Source organism: Phocoena sinus, chromosome 10 (genome assembly GCF_008692025.1).
Source record: "Phocoena sinus isolate mPhoSin1 chromosome 10, mPhoSin1.pri, whole genome shotgun sequence".
Taxonomy (NCBI): Eukaryota; Metazoa; Chordata; class Mammalia; order Artiodactyla; family Phocoenidae; genus Phocoena; species Phocoena sinus.
In genome coordinates this window covers 25,085,208-25,100,428 of record NC_045772.1, presented here as the reverse complement: position 1 = coordinate 25,100,428, position 15,221 = coordinate 25,085,208, and the positions used below count along the sequence as shown (strand labels likewise).

The 15,221-nt window shown below is 35.1% G+C and overlaps 1 protein-coding gene across 6 annotated transcripts in view; it reads right to left on the bottom strand.

Moving 5' to 3' along the window:
- Positions 1-343: 343 nt before the first annotated feature.
- The window catches only part of CDK17 (cyclin dependent kinase 17), a 98,295-nt gene continuing 83,417 nt past the window's right edge, over positions 344-15,221 (bottom strand). For 5 of the 6 annotated variants that reach the window (XM_032645330.1, XM_032645334.1, XM_032645329.1 and 2 more), the window contains 7 exons: positions 10,796-10,916; positions 8,706-8,803; positions 8,117-8,222; positions 5,779-5,821; positions 4,633-4,723; positions 2,613-2,690; positions 344-2,087 (listed from right to left, as the gene is read on the bottom strand). In XM_032645330.1, the coding sequence (XP_032501221.1) occupies positions 2,050-2,087; positions 2,613-2,690; positions 4,633-4,723; positions 5,779-5,821; positions 8,117-8,222; positions 8,706-8,803; positions 10,796-10,916 (575 nt within the window). In that variant the 3' untranslated portion in view covers positions 344-2,049. Of the gene's footprint in view, positions 2,088-2,612; positions 2,691-3,732; positions 4,724-5,778; positions 5,822-8,116; positions 8,223-8,705; positions 8,804-10,795; positions 10,917-15,221 lie in introns of all 6 variants that reach the window. The other variant, XR_004351745.1, reaches the window with a different exon arrangement.

The following is a 15,221-nucleotide window of genomic DNA, read 5'->3' as shown; positions in this document are numbered from 1 at the left end:
GACTGTGATACAGAGTGAAGTAAGTCAGAAAGAGAAAAACAAATATATATTAATGCATATATGTGGAATCTAGAAAAATGGTACAGATGAACCGGTTTGCAAGGCAGAAATAGAGACACAGATGTAGAGAACAAACGTATGGACACCAAGAGGGGAAAGTGGGGTGGGGGTGGTGTGATGAATTGGGAGATTGGGATTGACATATATACACTAACATGTATAAAACAGATAACCAAAAAGAACCTGCTGCATAAAAATAAATAAATAAAATTGAAAAAAAAAAAAGATCCCATTCTGCACAGCCTTCTTCCCCAAGAAAGAACTGTGACTCAACAAAACCACATTTTAACAACATGAAGATTTTGTTATTATAAATTTCAAAACAAAATGGAGGAATTTTCACATAATATTTATAACCTTCAAAGTACAATATTAATACATATCTGTCAGTTAGAAATAACAGCAGTTTGTTAGGCTACAGGGTTTAACATAAAACCAATTTACAAATGTGAAAAGCAGTAGTGGTCCAATATTCACCATTACACATGAATCTGTTTCTTCCAGAAAATTTTTCTTAAAAAATTAAAATTTCAGTATTATGAAATATTAAAATAACACCCCAAACATGCCACAATCACTATTCACAAATAAAATTAAAATGAAATATACAAAAATTCACTTAATACTGTTAAATAACAATAAACTACAAGATTTCCTGAACAGAAATGGTAGGACCCCTGAATGTTTTACAGTGAATGTCAGGAAAAGAATTAAGTTATGACTATTTTCATGATATATAAGCCCAAAATTTACATGACCATTTCAAAATATCGCAATTAAGATTTGCAGTTGGTAAGATGCACTAAACAAACAGTCCTTAAAAGTGAACACAAATGCTTAAAACACTGTTACCAACACCAAGGTGTATTTATGATGTTCAAAAAGATGCATAATTAAAACTGTAATATTTACTACCTCTGGTAAACAGATAATATCTATAATGCTTTAAAACAATCTTCCAAGTTCTCATTTCTCTCATTTGTATTTAGCATGGCTCATTTCAAAGACATATTACAGCTTTCAACTGATTCCAAGTGAATGTTATTAAAACACACACACACAGCTCCCAAATGAAATAAAACTGTTCCCCAATGATCATCCATTCTAATAAAAGAATTGTATTTAAAACAAATAAACAAAACAAGACCTCTGATGTTTGACTGGACTTGTATGGTTTAGTTTTAACTAAATTAAAGCACGATGTAAAATAGGTAAGTGTATTAGTATACAAATATCCAATAATATGCAGGAAATATTTCTAAAATGAGGAAAAATAAAAATAAATAATTTTGGTGCTTTAATTTACTGGTATTTAATACGATATCCCCAAAATGTCAGATATTCACTTGCTTAATCAACTTCTGCATCACATGCTTTCCTAAACATAATGTGCTTATCAATTTCTTACTACACTATTTGCCAATGTTCAATAAAAAAATTATATAGCATGAATGTAAGAGTGTTCAAGTTGGCTCACTTATTTTACTGTTAAGCAAAGCTGGATTTACATTCCAGGAAACACTGCAGTTTAATTTTAAAAACAAACAAAGAAAAAATGCAGCAGTAAAACAATGTGAGGAGAAACAGATGCATTCACGTATAATAAAGCCACTGCAACTTCTTCAGGCATTCAACTGTTGTGTTAAATAAACAGACAGTAGTTATTTAGCAGCAATGATTCCGCAATAAATAATGCATTGTGTTTCTCAGTCCTGCACAAAAATTGCAGCTACAGTTACATCAATAGCTGTAACCTACTGGCTCTAATGGCAGAGAAGACCTTAAAACCAACTGTACAAAAAAATTGTCACACTGTGACAACAAATATAAAAACAATTTGTAGGTCTGAAATAAAAAGACTCCACTGTGAAGAGGACAGTGTAGACAAACGAAGATTCCAAGTCCACCAAAAGAAATAATTGCCTTCAGATCTGAGTCCTTGATTGATAAGAAAGGCTGGGGGCTGGGCTTGAAACCATGTTACCAGACTTAAAAGAGCATGCTCTGTCTTCTGTTCTTCCCATGTCCTAAAATATAAAGTCATTTTATGAGGCAGTTCAAGGTTCAGTTTTATCCCACATACAGTATTTGTTGACTCTATGAAGCTAATGTTCCCACCAGCAAAAGCTAATATTCCACGGTAAGAGTGATCAGCACTGTTTTAAATGACCCTTTTGTTGATGGGGTCAGTCTACAGCTTCTATGCTTCGAAGTGATGAACCTGATGACTAGGGAAGCACAAGATGTGTCTTCTGCCTCAGGTGCCAGGGATGGCGTGTGCAGTGATCAAGCCAGGCCACTTGTAAAAGGTCTTTGTGCCATCTGCAGCTTTCAGGATCCCTGATTTGACTGAGTCAGATTTCTCTCTGAAGAATTACTGAGCTGCCCATATCATACAGGAAAGTATGTGCAATGCTAAACATACACAGCTGTGGAATGCACTGTACATTGTTTTTTACATCAATAATTTTACCGATCAATTTATAAACCCAAAACTTGGTTCCACGCAAAATTTCATGATCGACATGTGAAATGGTTTATGACAAACACACCTGTCTCTGGATAAGAAGAATTTCGAAAACCCGGGTCCTTTTGCAATTGAATCTCTTTCAAACTGAATATTGATACACCTAAAATGCACAGACAAAAATTACCAGATGAAAGTCTATCATTAAAGCAAATATAATCCAACTATAGACAAAATATCTAAAAATGTATACTGATTCAACATGAAACATTTATACTACATTTACAAGGTTACAGCCCTGCTGAAATATTTTCCCTTTTGTCCCAATGTCTTAAGAAAACCAAACCAAATAATCTCTCCCTCAGAACCTTTCTCCCCCAATTCTGCCTTAAATCATGCTTTGAGTATGTGTTTCTCTAAGGAGAATGTACACTATTTCTAGGGCTTACTGAGGTTGGAAGACCTAATCAAAATGTATTACTCGGTTTTATTCTCTGTTCTTTATCTGTCTCCTTATGATGGCGTGAAGGTCAAATCCTCAAACTATCTTCAGAATTTTAGAGAAAAACAAGAAATGGGTTTGTACACCTCACCCACACCTCAAACTATAAAACTTGGTATTAATAATGAAACGTAAATCTCTTAAAAAACACTTGTAATTCATCCTTCTTATTTCCATCTCTGCCAGAGAGGTAGTCTTTCATTAAAAAATATCCAATAGGGGCTTCCCTGGTGGCATAGTGGTTAAGAATCCATCTGCCAATGCCAGGGACGTAAGTTCGAGCCCTGGTCCGGGAAGATCCCACATGCCGCAGAGCAGCTAAGCCCATGTGTCACAACTACTGGGCCTGTGCTCTAGAGCCCTTGAGCCACAACTACTGAAGCCCTTGCGCCCAGAGGCAGTGCTCTGCAACAAGAGAAGCCACCGCAACGAGAAGCCCACACACCACAACGAAGAGCAGCCCCCGCTCACCGCAACTAGAGAGAGCCCATGCGCAGTAGAGAAGACCCAACGCAGCCAAAAATAAATAAATTAATTAAAATATGTATATATCCAATAAGTTTTAAGTGAAAAGTCTTGAGGAGTCTTGATTCCAATTAGAAAACCTTTTAGTGAATCAATACTGTCTAGTAAATGAGAACGGGAAATTAATGAAAGCTTTTGGCTGTTCAGTTCCCAAATATTCTCTTAATTCCCCACTCACCTTGCTAATTTTTTAAAATTTATTTTTGGCTGCATTGGGTCTTTGTTGCTGCGCGCAGGCTTTTCTCTAGTTGTGGCGAGCCGAGGCTACTCTTCGTTGCAGTGTGCGGGCTTCTCACTGTGGTGGCTTCTCTTGTTGCGGAGCATGGGCTCTAGGCACACAGGCTTCAGTAATTGTGGCACGCGGGCTCAGTAGTTGAGGCGCATGGGCTTAGTTGCTCCGTGGCATGTGGGATATTCCCCGACCAGGGCTCGAACCCATGTCCCCTGCATTGGGAGGCGGATTCTTAACTACTGCGCCACCAGGGAAGTCCTCACCTTGCTAATTTTAAAGTAAAATATTGGGGTAATTTATAAGAAACTTCTGAGTAAAATCAAGCAGTTACCTCAGGCATGAGAAATCAGCTATTTTAGTGACAATATGCTCACCACTGTCATGGGGATGGTAAAGTCAGAGTGAACACAGTAAAGGAAAATCATCTTCACATCTTGAAAAGGAAATTTACTTCCACAAAAAAATCTTGTTCTGGTTGTGCTTCATTACTATTTACTTGAAATCCATTTTTAACAACTCTGAATCAAAGCAATCCAGATTGGGCCTAATGACAACATCTATCATCAGATGGCATTTTCCACTTACTTAAGTCAAATAAGACTAATGACCCACATCTAAGTGCTACTGATTTCTTACAGAGTCGTGGCAATATGCTCAGTATTAAAAGAAATAAATTAAAACAGGCAAGTAAGACATACACCTCCCTCTAAGGAATTCTGATCTAATTACAGAAAGACCAGAATTTTAGGCTTAAAAACCAACCATCTTCCTAAATCCCTAATTCACCCCAGTCTCCAAACCTGGATAAAAATAAAGGGGGTGGGGGGACACACTCTAGAATCTTACTTTCAGGTAAAGCATGTATCCTTGGTCCCAGACTTCGAAAGTACACATGTTTCATGGCCTCTTCTGCTGAAACCCTTTTCTTAGATTCATACTGTGAGAAACCAAAAAACTGCTTCATTAATTTTTTTCTCTAAATACTGGAAAAAGCGTATGCAAGGGGGAGGGGACACACACACAAATTAGCAATTAAGCATTTAGAGCTACTCTTATCTTGATTACTTAATACAGTGACTATTATTTTTAAGAACCAATTTGGAGTACTATGCTCTAGTGTGAGTTACTACTGAGATTATGTAGCAATGATTATATCTCAGTTACAAATTTCCAAGATAAAGCTGGATCTTAACGAAAAATTTAGATGCCCTATATTTTCTGAAGTGATGAAAAAAGCAAAATATCTGACCTTTCGTGTTACTTTTCTTCACGAATACCAAAGTATTACTGGAAATATACCTAATATCTTTATGAAAGACATTATTAAATTACCTATTCAATACCCATTTCCCTTTTTTCCTTGACGAGATAATGTAGATTTGTTTAAGGTATACATGCTTCCAACTCTGACATATGAATCATGACTATTCTAAGTTTAGGCTAATTATGGCAATCCTGCTCCCCAATTCTCAGCCTCTCTTACAATTAATATTCTGGCCTTAGGAAGATTTTGGAGACCTAGGAAGAAGTCCTTACAGGGGTTTTTGGAAAAGCCTTTGCTTTCCAGATACAAAAGGACTAATGAGACTGACAGACTCTTATCCTCTCTCTTCTTCCTGTTCTGAATGAAGATATGGATGGTACTTGGGAGGTACAACAGCCTGTAAGGCAGTAAGTATAAGGAAAAGAAAGAGAACATAAGAGAACAGGAATTGCAGAGAACATGGCCTTGACACAGTTGATCAGGGCCAGCAGCTAACTACCTCAGACCGTTCTAGGTTACAATGAGAGACCCAGACACATTAAGAGAAACCATAATTGTTTTTCACCTAAGCACATGTCTTAAGAATGCTAGATACTACCATAATCTTATTTAATTGTCATGACAAATATTTGAGGGAGGTATTACTGATCCCATTCTACAGATGAAGAAACTAAGGCTCAGAGAAGTTAACAGACCATTTAACAATTATAAAATAAGATATAACTTACCTGAAGAAATTTTGTTATCAACTCGATTCCTTCAGAGTCTAACCTAAAAACAACAAAAGACAAGTAGCAATTTATTTTTTAATGTTAGCTGATAGCAACTTTTCAAATAAAACTATTTTCCAAATGTTGTTATCTGCTAAATTCAAGTGCCCTAAAATAGCACACCTTGCTGCTTTCAAACAGACTCAAATCTTTTATCCTTAGAAGACTTATCTTGCCACTTGTTTAAGAAGAAACCACAAATAACTGGGCATCAACTCAAATGTTCAATATTCAAGAGTTAGATTATTAAAACTATAGAATTTTTTAAAATCACCATTTTGTCTCAAAACAAAATAACCTCTATTATTGAAAAAGCTTCAGTAAACTAGATCTGTTTTCATAGTGTTTCAGTGAAGGCAAGAGTACAAAAGCATCATTTTCCTATTATACAGGTGAAAACAAACAGATAAGTGACCCCAAAATATATCACTGTGGTTCAAGATAAACAGAGATGAGTCATTCAACGAATTTTTACAGGGCAGTTGGCTGAGCATTGGGTACTACAAGCTATAAAATTCAATTTAAATATGCCTCAATAACTTTATAAAACTTCATTAAAAAGGGATACAAAACCAATCAGATGGTCAATAAAGACAGATAATTACAAGGATGAAATTAATAAAATAGGGAGTAGAGGGTTTAGGGGTTATCTTAATGAGATAATCTCTTGATCAGAAATCACTAATTCTACCTTGCACTGACTTTCACTGGCAAAAGCCCAATTATGGGGAAAAAAAAAATCCCCCCCTTCCCCCCTAGTGCTTAGTCAGTACTGTGGATGCTGTGGCGTAGAAATTCTACAGTCTTCTAATCCTTTGCAGTTTGCCATTCTGACAAATAACCAGAACTCCTTGGCCATAGACAAGCTAGGTGCTACGGTCATAAAGAATGTGCTTTAAAGAGCTGCAACCTTTTACACTGGACATTACAACATATATACATATGTATATATGTTGTAATGTCCAGTGTAAAAATATATATATATGTATGACAAAAATAGGATTTATGCTATTTGGGAGAGACACATACAAAAAGTCTAACACATTATTCTTCCTAAGAAAGTCTAATTAGAATATTCTTAGTTGCTATAGTGACAAGAGCATCAATTCACATAAAAACTTTCAAAATATTTTTGGTACCAGAATGGTTTTACTATTCTTCCCTATCTTGAGAATAAATGGAACTAGAGTGAGTGTGTTATGTTGTGAGCTATGTGAAACAACGAAAGAGATATTGGCCTTATTTGGTATCCTGGTACCCTTCTCATTTTTATTTTTTCTTAAAGAAAGATGAAAAAATACAGTCAAAGGGGTTATTCTATGTTACTTATTGAAAATGTAATACATTCCATAAGTAAATATGTTGTGAAAAAAATTTTTTTAATAAATATTTATTTATTTTTGGCTGGGTTGGGTCTTCATTGCTGCACATGGGCTTTCTCTAGTTGCAGCGCACGGGCTTCTCACTGCAGTCGCTTCTCTTGTTGCGGAGCACGGGCTCTAGGCACGTGGGCTTCAGTAGTTGTGGCATTTAAGCTCAGTAGTTGTGGCTCGCAGGCTCCAGAGCACAGGCTCAGTAGTTGTGGTGCATGGGCTTAGTTGCTCTGTGGCATGTGGGATCTTCCCGGACCAGGGCTCAAACCCATGTCCCCTGCATTGGCAGGCAGACTCCCAACCACTGCACCACCAGGGAAGTCCCCTGACTCAAACTGTAATGGGAATCTTGGATGGATCTGAGGTAGGTCTGAAAAGAAACTTTAATCGGATGGCCAACATATAGGATATGAAGGGTCAGAAAGAGTTTATATTCTTCAAATACAAATTGTCATTCATTGACTGAAATGCTGATGGGTCATCTTGTGTAGGAGTCAAGATTTTACTTATAACATATTCTTAGGTTTTTCTAAGTAAATACATATAGAATAATTGTGTAGACAGCAAAGCAAACTTCATCATGGTCTTCACAGTATTGAATAAGGCATTAATCAATGTCTTCTTTCTGGGAAATGGAACAATCTACATAAGCCCTAGAATTTTATTATATATATTCTATATTCATTTTATTTACAGCTCAATTCTGTGGACTTACATACTTTGGTAGTTCTTGCTCACTGAATTATAAAATTAATATGACACAGGAAGGAAGAAATTAAATCCTAACATATTTAAAAACTGTGTATGTGTATCACATATTTTCCCATGAATCCTTACTGTAGCTAATGCTTCAAGAGACTTAAAAAAAAAAAAAAAGAAGATGGGTTCCCCCCCTTTCACTTAAAGAGGAAAAAACAAAATACCTGGGTGCATGGTTAATTAGAGGCTGTGGTTTATATTTTGGAAAGTTGTAGTTCTTGAACTCATCATTTGAAGAAACACCTGGCCAAGTTTCCTGAGATGGAGTTCCTGAATTTAAAAATATATAGAAATTTTTATACAGGCAAATATATATAAATAGGGAGAACTAAGAAAGCGTCTTAAAGAACAATTTATATTTAGTAGATAATTTGATTATTTCAACTGAAACTAAAAAGATAGAAATAGTAAACAGACTTTTTTTTTGGACTAAGCAATGATGCCATAAAAATGTTGTCTAATTGACACCTAAGCTAAAGTATTTCCTAATAATGTGCTAAAAGTCAATTTTCAATAATATTTCTCTTCTCTGTTCTTTCATACAATCATTATTGCAAAGGTAGAACTTGGAAAATAAAAAGCAGAAGTTACCTAGAAGGATCTATCTTTATTGTAATTATGTTAATTATAATTCTTATAACAGCTATTTATGTTAGTGTCAGTATCAAATTTATAAATATATTTTTTAAAGATATAGTCTTATCTAGCTACTCAATTATACATAACAAATCACTGGGAAGAGAGTTCTGTTACCTAGCAGTCGGAAAATTAAGTGCAGTTCATCTTCCACAGTTGATCCTGGAAACAGAGGTCTTCCAGAAGCCATTTCAAAGAAAATGCAACCAACACCCCTACAAAATGTAGCATTAAAGAAAAAAAAAAGATGAGCAAACCATTTATTTATTATTAAGCACAAGAATCTTTTCCTTAAGGTTGCCTCTCTGGAAAATTTTGTACTAGCCTGCTAGAAAATCTGCAGAGATTTTTTTTCAGATCCGACTAAACTAATTTCTTAATATTTACCCTATTTGTCTCAACTTCCAAATGGCCTTATCCATTTTCTCCACTTAAAATGTCCAGCCCTCCTCTGCATGATCCTTGAAGAACACCACTAACAATGGCTAATAGTGATATAAAGCTTACTATGTATTAGGTAGTGGTTAGCAGGGCTAGGAAGAAGCAAATATTTCAAGATGTTTTTATGCAGGAAGCAGAGACGGAACACACAGATGCAGGGTGAAGAGTGTGTGCATGTGAGTGACAGCGAGAGCGAGAGTGAGAGAGTTAAGAGAAGGAAGAGAAATGGATAGAGGCTCGCTAATAGACACTATCTTCTAGGATCTGTGTGAATACATATGAGTTTAAGACACAGTCCTTCTTTTAAAGGGCTCACAATCTAGCAATTATATAATTTAATTTTATATTTTAAAGTGTTATATAGAAGATTAAATAATGGAGCCACTATGGAAAACAGTATGGTGGTTACTTAAAAAAAATGTAAAATAGAATTACCATATGATCCAGCAATTCTATTTCTAAGTATATAAAAGAATTGAAAGCAGTGACTCAAAGAGATATTTGCATCTACAACATGGGTGAACCTTAAAGACATTTATGCTAAGTAAAATAAACCAGTCACAAAAAAACAAATACAGTATGATTTCACTCATGAGATACTTAGAAAAGTCAAATTCACAGACACAGAAAGGAGAATGGTGGAGGGAGAGGGTAATGGGGAGTTACTATTTAGTAAGTACACAGCTTCAGTTTGCAAGATGGAAAAATTCTGTAGACTGATGGTGGTGACGCTTGAACAGCAATGTAAATGTACTTAACGCCAGAGAACTGTACACATAAAATAGTTAAAATGGTAAATTTGGTTGTATATATTTTTCTACAATTTAAAAAAGTTTATAAAAGAAATGTTACATAATACAAAAATTAATTATATAAATGTTCAACCCAAGACAAAACAGAACGAAGTGTATGATTTATCACTATACGAAGAGTGCAAACAATAAATATAACCACAGTTCAGAGGAAGGAATTACCACAGCAGGCTAGGTTATATTCAGAAAGGATTTATGAAAAACTATGTTTTGAAGGCCCTAGGCACAGGCCCCAGTTACAGAAAAAAGAGCAGGCCTTCCAAGTGGGTGAACTAGTATGAACACAAGAGCAAAGGTGGGAAAACCCAGGCTATTTATGAAATATAGTGAGTAGCCACTTGGCTAAAAGGAAACGTTTGTGGAGAATAGTCTGAAATAAACTGAAAAAGGTAGTTTAGAGACATTTTATGAAGATCAAGTATCAGATTGAAGAACTGTACCTTATTCTATGGGTAATAAATGGGGACGCAGCAAACATGTTTAAATAAAGGAGTGTCATGATCAAAGTGCTATGTGAGGAAGATGCCTATGGTATTTTTTCAATATTATTTTTAGATCAACTTAAAGCAAGTGGGTTTTGGTGAATATTAAATGATGATAAAAATAAATTTTGTTTTAAATTACTATGTACCAGACACTCTTCAAAGGGCTTTACATACATTAGCTCATTTGGTCTTAACATTATCCACAGAACAGCCTTTTAAAGTAGTTATTGTTACTATTCCCATTTCCTTAAATGAGGAACCTGAGGCACAGGCCAATAATTTCAATAAGGTTATCGTATAGCTATAAGTGGTTGAATTGGTATTTAAACCTAGGTGATCTTACGTGCCAGAACTCTTAATCGTTGCTTATATTTTATCTCCTTAAAGCCAAATATCTATCGGTATGCCCTGTGTTAATGGCTACATTCTTTCAAAATTATAAATGGCAGTAACATCTGCATATATTTACCACATGTCAATCTGTGTTGAGTACTCTGAGGAACCGAGAAGCACATCAGGCGGCCGGTACCACAGTGTGACAACTTCATTTGAGTAGGTCTTTGTGGGAACTGACTTGGCTCTGGCTAGTCCTTCACAGGGAAAAGAGAACAATTAAGAAATAGCTGGAATGCATTTCCCAGTCCATATTCTCACCATGACTCCAGTCACAAGGATGCCTGAGATGGCTACTCTATACCTTTTTGAGGCTTAACAAAATTAGTTTTATGAATTTTTTTTTTTGAGTGTGTGTGGTCTTGGGTCAGCAAATCCTATTATTTATTAAACTAAATAATAATAATTCCACATTCAGAGACCATGCTTACTTTTATGAGTGAATGCACCTGGTACAGTATCTGGGCTAATCAAAACTTAAGATACCCTCCTTCTATCCACGAATTATTATGCCAAGATTATTTCCTACTTGGATTTAAATTAATGCAAAACAGGCCAATGACATTTGTCACCTTTTAACCTGATTCCAACTTCCATTTGCTATTATCAAAAACCATGAAGTTACTGGTTCATGATCCTGTTAAGTTTTATTGACAATTCCCTTGCAGAAGTTTATATTTAGAGAAAGTTTCCTTGGAATAAACTACAATGTCATTCTGTACTTTCTAAGTTTTAAGTTACATGGTTAATTTTAAAATAAGGTGAACCTCACTGTCTTTGGATATTATTAATTGCTGTAGATGACATAAAACACGAACCATTCCTTTGCCAATTTAATATGAAATTCACTGATTATCTAGAAATAAAGGCAAGAGTTCACAACTTTATCTCTTGAGCCACTGGCATTAAGAGAGTTGCTTTTATTACCTCTACGCCTCCAAATTCTGATCACCTAAAGAAGTAACTTTAAAAGATATATGAAGAAATATAAATTTATTTTAACATACAGTTTATTTCAAACAACAAGGAATAATTTTTAGGCTGTGATTTCTGTTGTGTGTAACTACTGTATCTGATTAAAATATGAAATAAGAAAAATGTAATAAAAGGATGATTCAATACTTTGTTAAACCGGATAAAGTCACCCAAATGAAACCAGAAATTTAAAAAATTAGGCAGTACTCATACTATTTTCATTAAGTATAAGGGCTAAAGGATGTAACTGAAACAATGTTGACACTGTTTTATTACAGGTTTTACTCTACCATCCCAACTTGGTAAAATAAATTAAACAAATGTTGGTAATCAGCAAATGGAAGCAGCTTTCTGATTTCTCTTCCTGATATAATACTGGGTTATATGGGGGAAAGGACAAGCCTGCAAGTTGCTAATGCTATACATATAACATCAAAGCAATTGCAGTTATAGTTTCCTCAGTACCTGATACTCCATCTCCTGAGAGAATTCTAAACTATGATGCTTGCTCAAACAGCCTTCTGATTCAGTTCACAATTAGATTTGCAATTTTGGCATGAAATGAAATACACAGTAATTTCTTCCAAACCAAATTAATTGTGATACGGTATTATTATATAAACCATTTCTATTATTAATGAAAATGTCTATTTATAGTAATACTTCCCTGATCACAGGAAAAGTAGGTCATAGAGATCAAGAACAATTTGTTGTAAAATACTCAGTTATATGACTCTCCCTTACTTGTGTCCGAAGTATACTTACTATGAAACCAATAAAAAAATAAATAACTAAAAGCAACAGAGACAAAATTCATTGTACTATCTCATGGAATAATTAGATTTTCCTGTTGGCCGGTGGACAGATAAAATTTGCTTGGCTTGGTTTGTAGAGGTAAAAAGTAAAATTCAAAGCACTCATAGTATTCCCCTACCAAAAGTACATTTTTGATGGCTTTTGCCATTCTTTTTGCATATCTTATAGCCAAGCAGGGGTTCTCCATCACTGCCATTCATTTGGGGATTAAGGAATAAGGAGCAGTAAATGCAGCCTGGCCAAAAAAATTTAAAAGAGGGGCGGGGAAAGAGAGAAAGAGAATAACAATTACTAGGAAAATAACAATGTAAACTATGCCCTAGAGACTCTATGTAAGCATATGGAAATGACTTATAATTTCTCATTTAGACTCATGTGACCTACACATTTCCTTTTAAATAGCAACCTACCTTTCAAACAAATGGAAAAGTGTTAAATGAATAAAAGTATAGGAATTTTCAGAACAAATTCACCACTTAATAACAGTGAATTTTTAATCTGTTACTAACAGAGTAATACTTGAAACACTAATATTTACCACATTAATGAAATATTCCAAAAGTAAAACTACTATAATCACTTATGAAAATGATAAATACTAACTATGAAAAACTGCTTGGGCTTTTAAAAACTAACTTCTGTTACAGTACTCAAACTCTCAGAATGTGGAATATTAAAAAAAAACACAAAAAAACAAAGTTACTATATGGAGTTCCTTCAATATAAAAAAGTTTACTCCCTAGAAGCCAAAAACATGTAATTTTATTTCACCTTTCTAGTCCCTTATAACTGGATTAGCTAAAGAGAGACAGACAGACAGCTACTAATTAAATTATTAAGCATATAAATAAATACAAAGCATGGTGGCAGGGACGTCCCTGGTGGTGCAGTGGTTAAGAATTTGCCTGCCAATGCAGGGGACATGGGTTTGATCCCTGGTCCAGGAAGATCCCACATGCTGCGGAGCAACTAAGCCCATGTGCCACAACTACTGAGCCTGTACTCTAGAGCCCGTGAGCCACAATTACTGAAACCCATGCTCCTAGGGCCCGCGCCCTGCAACAAGAGATTCCACTGCAATGAGAAGCCCGCGTGCCACAACGAAGAGTAGCCCCTGCTCGCTGCAACTAGAGAAAGCCCGCACAGCAATGAAGACCCAACGCAGTCAAATGAATAAATTAAATAAATAAATAAATAAATAAAAAAAACTTTTTAAAAAAAGCATGGTGGCAGGCATATTAAAGGAATCCCTTTCAGTAATGACATTTAAACTCTTTAGTCTCAGGACCCCTTTTAGGCTCTTAAAGATTACTGAGGATCCAAAGAGCTTTTATTTATGTAGATTATATTTACTGATATTTGCATATTAGAAAAACAGAAAAATCTAAAACTTCTTCCTTAAAAACACCATTTATATGTTAACATGAGTATTTTTATGAAAAATATTTTTTCCAAAATAAAATAAAAATTAGTATGAATGTCCTTGTTTTACATTTTTGTAGTCTATTTTAATAGAAGACAGTTGGATTCTCCTTTTGCATTCAATCTGTTGTGATGTTACTTTGACTGCAGTTATATATAAAGAGAATCAGGTTTCACACGGATGCGAAATTGGAAAGAAGAGCATTTTAATAGCCTTTCTGATAATTGTGCATATACTTTTTTGATACTGCATCAAAATTAGAAAATATTTAGCTTCTTAAAGATTATATGGTTACTTGGAACTATATCAATCAACTTCTAATACTTTTGCTACATTAAAATTCACTGGTCTATCCTGCACTTTAAATGGATATTTTACCTATGCATGATTCTGTAATACCATGCATTGGTCATCTGGAAAATACTGGTTCTCTAGGCTATTCAGATATTACAAATGTTTACACATTTCTTTAGCATATCAAAAAAAATCATATTTGTTAACGTCACCACTGATCTCACCAGAAAAGTCTTCAAGTACTGGGAAGTTATCAAATTCAAAATGGCAGATCCAGGGCTTCTCTGGTGGCACAGTGGTTGAGAGTCCGCCTGCTGATACAGGGGACACGGGTTTGTGCCCGGGTCCGGGAAGATCCCACATGCCGCGGAGCGTCTGGGCCCGTGAGCCATGGCCGCTGGGCCTGCGCGTCCGGAGCCTGTGCTCCGCAACAGGATGAGGCCACAGCAGTGAGAGGTCCACGTACCGCAAAAAAAAAAAAAATGGCAGATCCAAATTTCCAAAATCTAATTTTTGCTTGAAAACTCAAATTTTACTATTGTCAAGAAATACTTTCACAGTTGTTTTCCTTGAAATGATAAGGCTCACTTCATTCATTTTTTAAGAAAGCATCTGCCAAATACCTAAGTCTGAGTAACCACAGTTTGTCTATTGGTCATTTTTTTCAAGTAAAAATGATACTTCTTAAGATAAAAAGGTGGGCTAGTTCAGTTTCCACTCATATAATTACACAAGCACTTTTCCTTGAAATAACCATAGTATTTCTGTGTGCAGCAAATGTGTTTTACGTATATTTCCCATTTCATCACACAAAATACTAAAAAGACACCTACTCAAAAATGGAGATTTAATAAAATTTAATAAATTTTACTGCTTCATCTGATACCTCTTAAAAAGTGTTTTCCTACAAGCGTATAGTGGTGAAGAATACAATGGCTACTAAGTATAATTTGGTGTGAGTGCCTTGATTTACACTAAGGGTACCAGTAGCTTT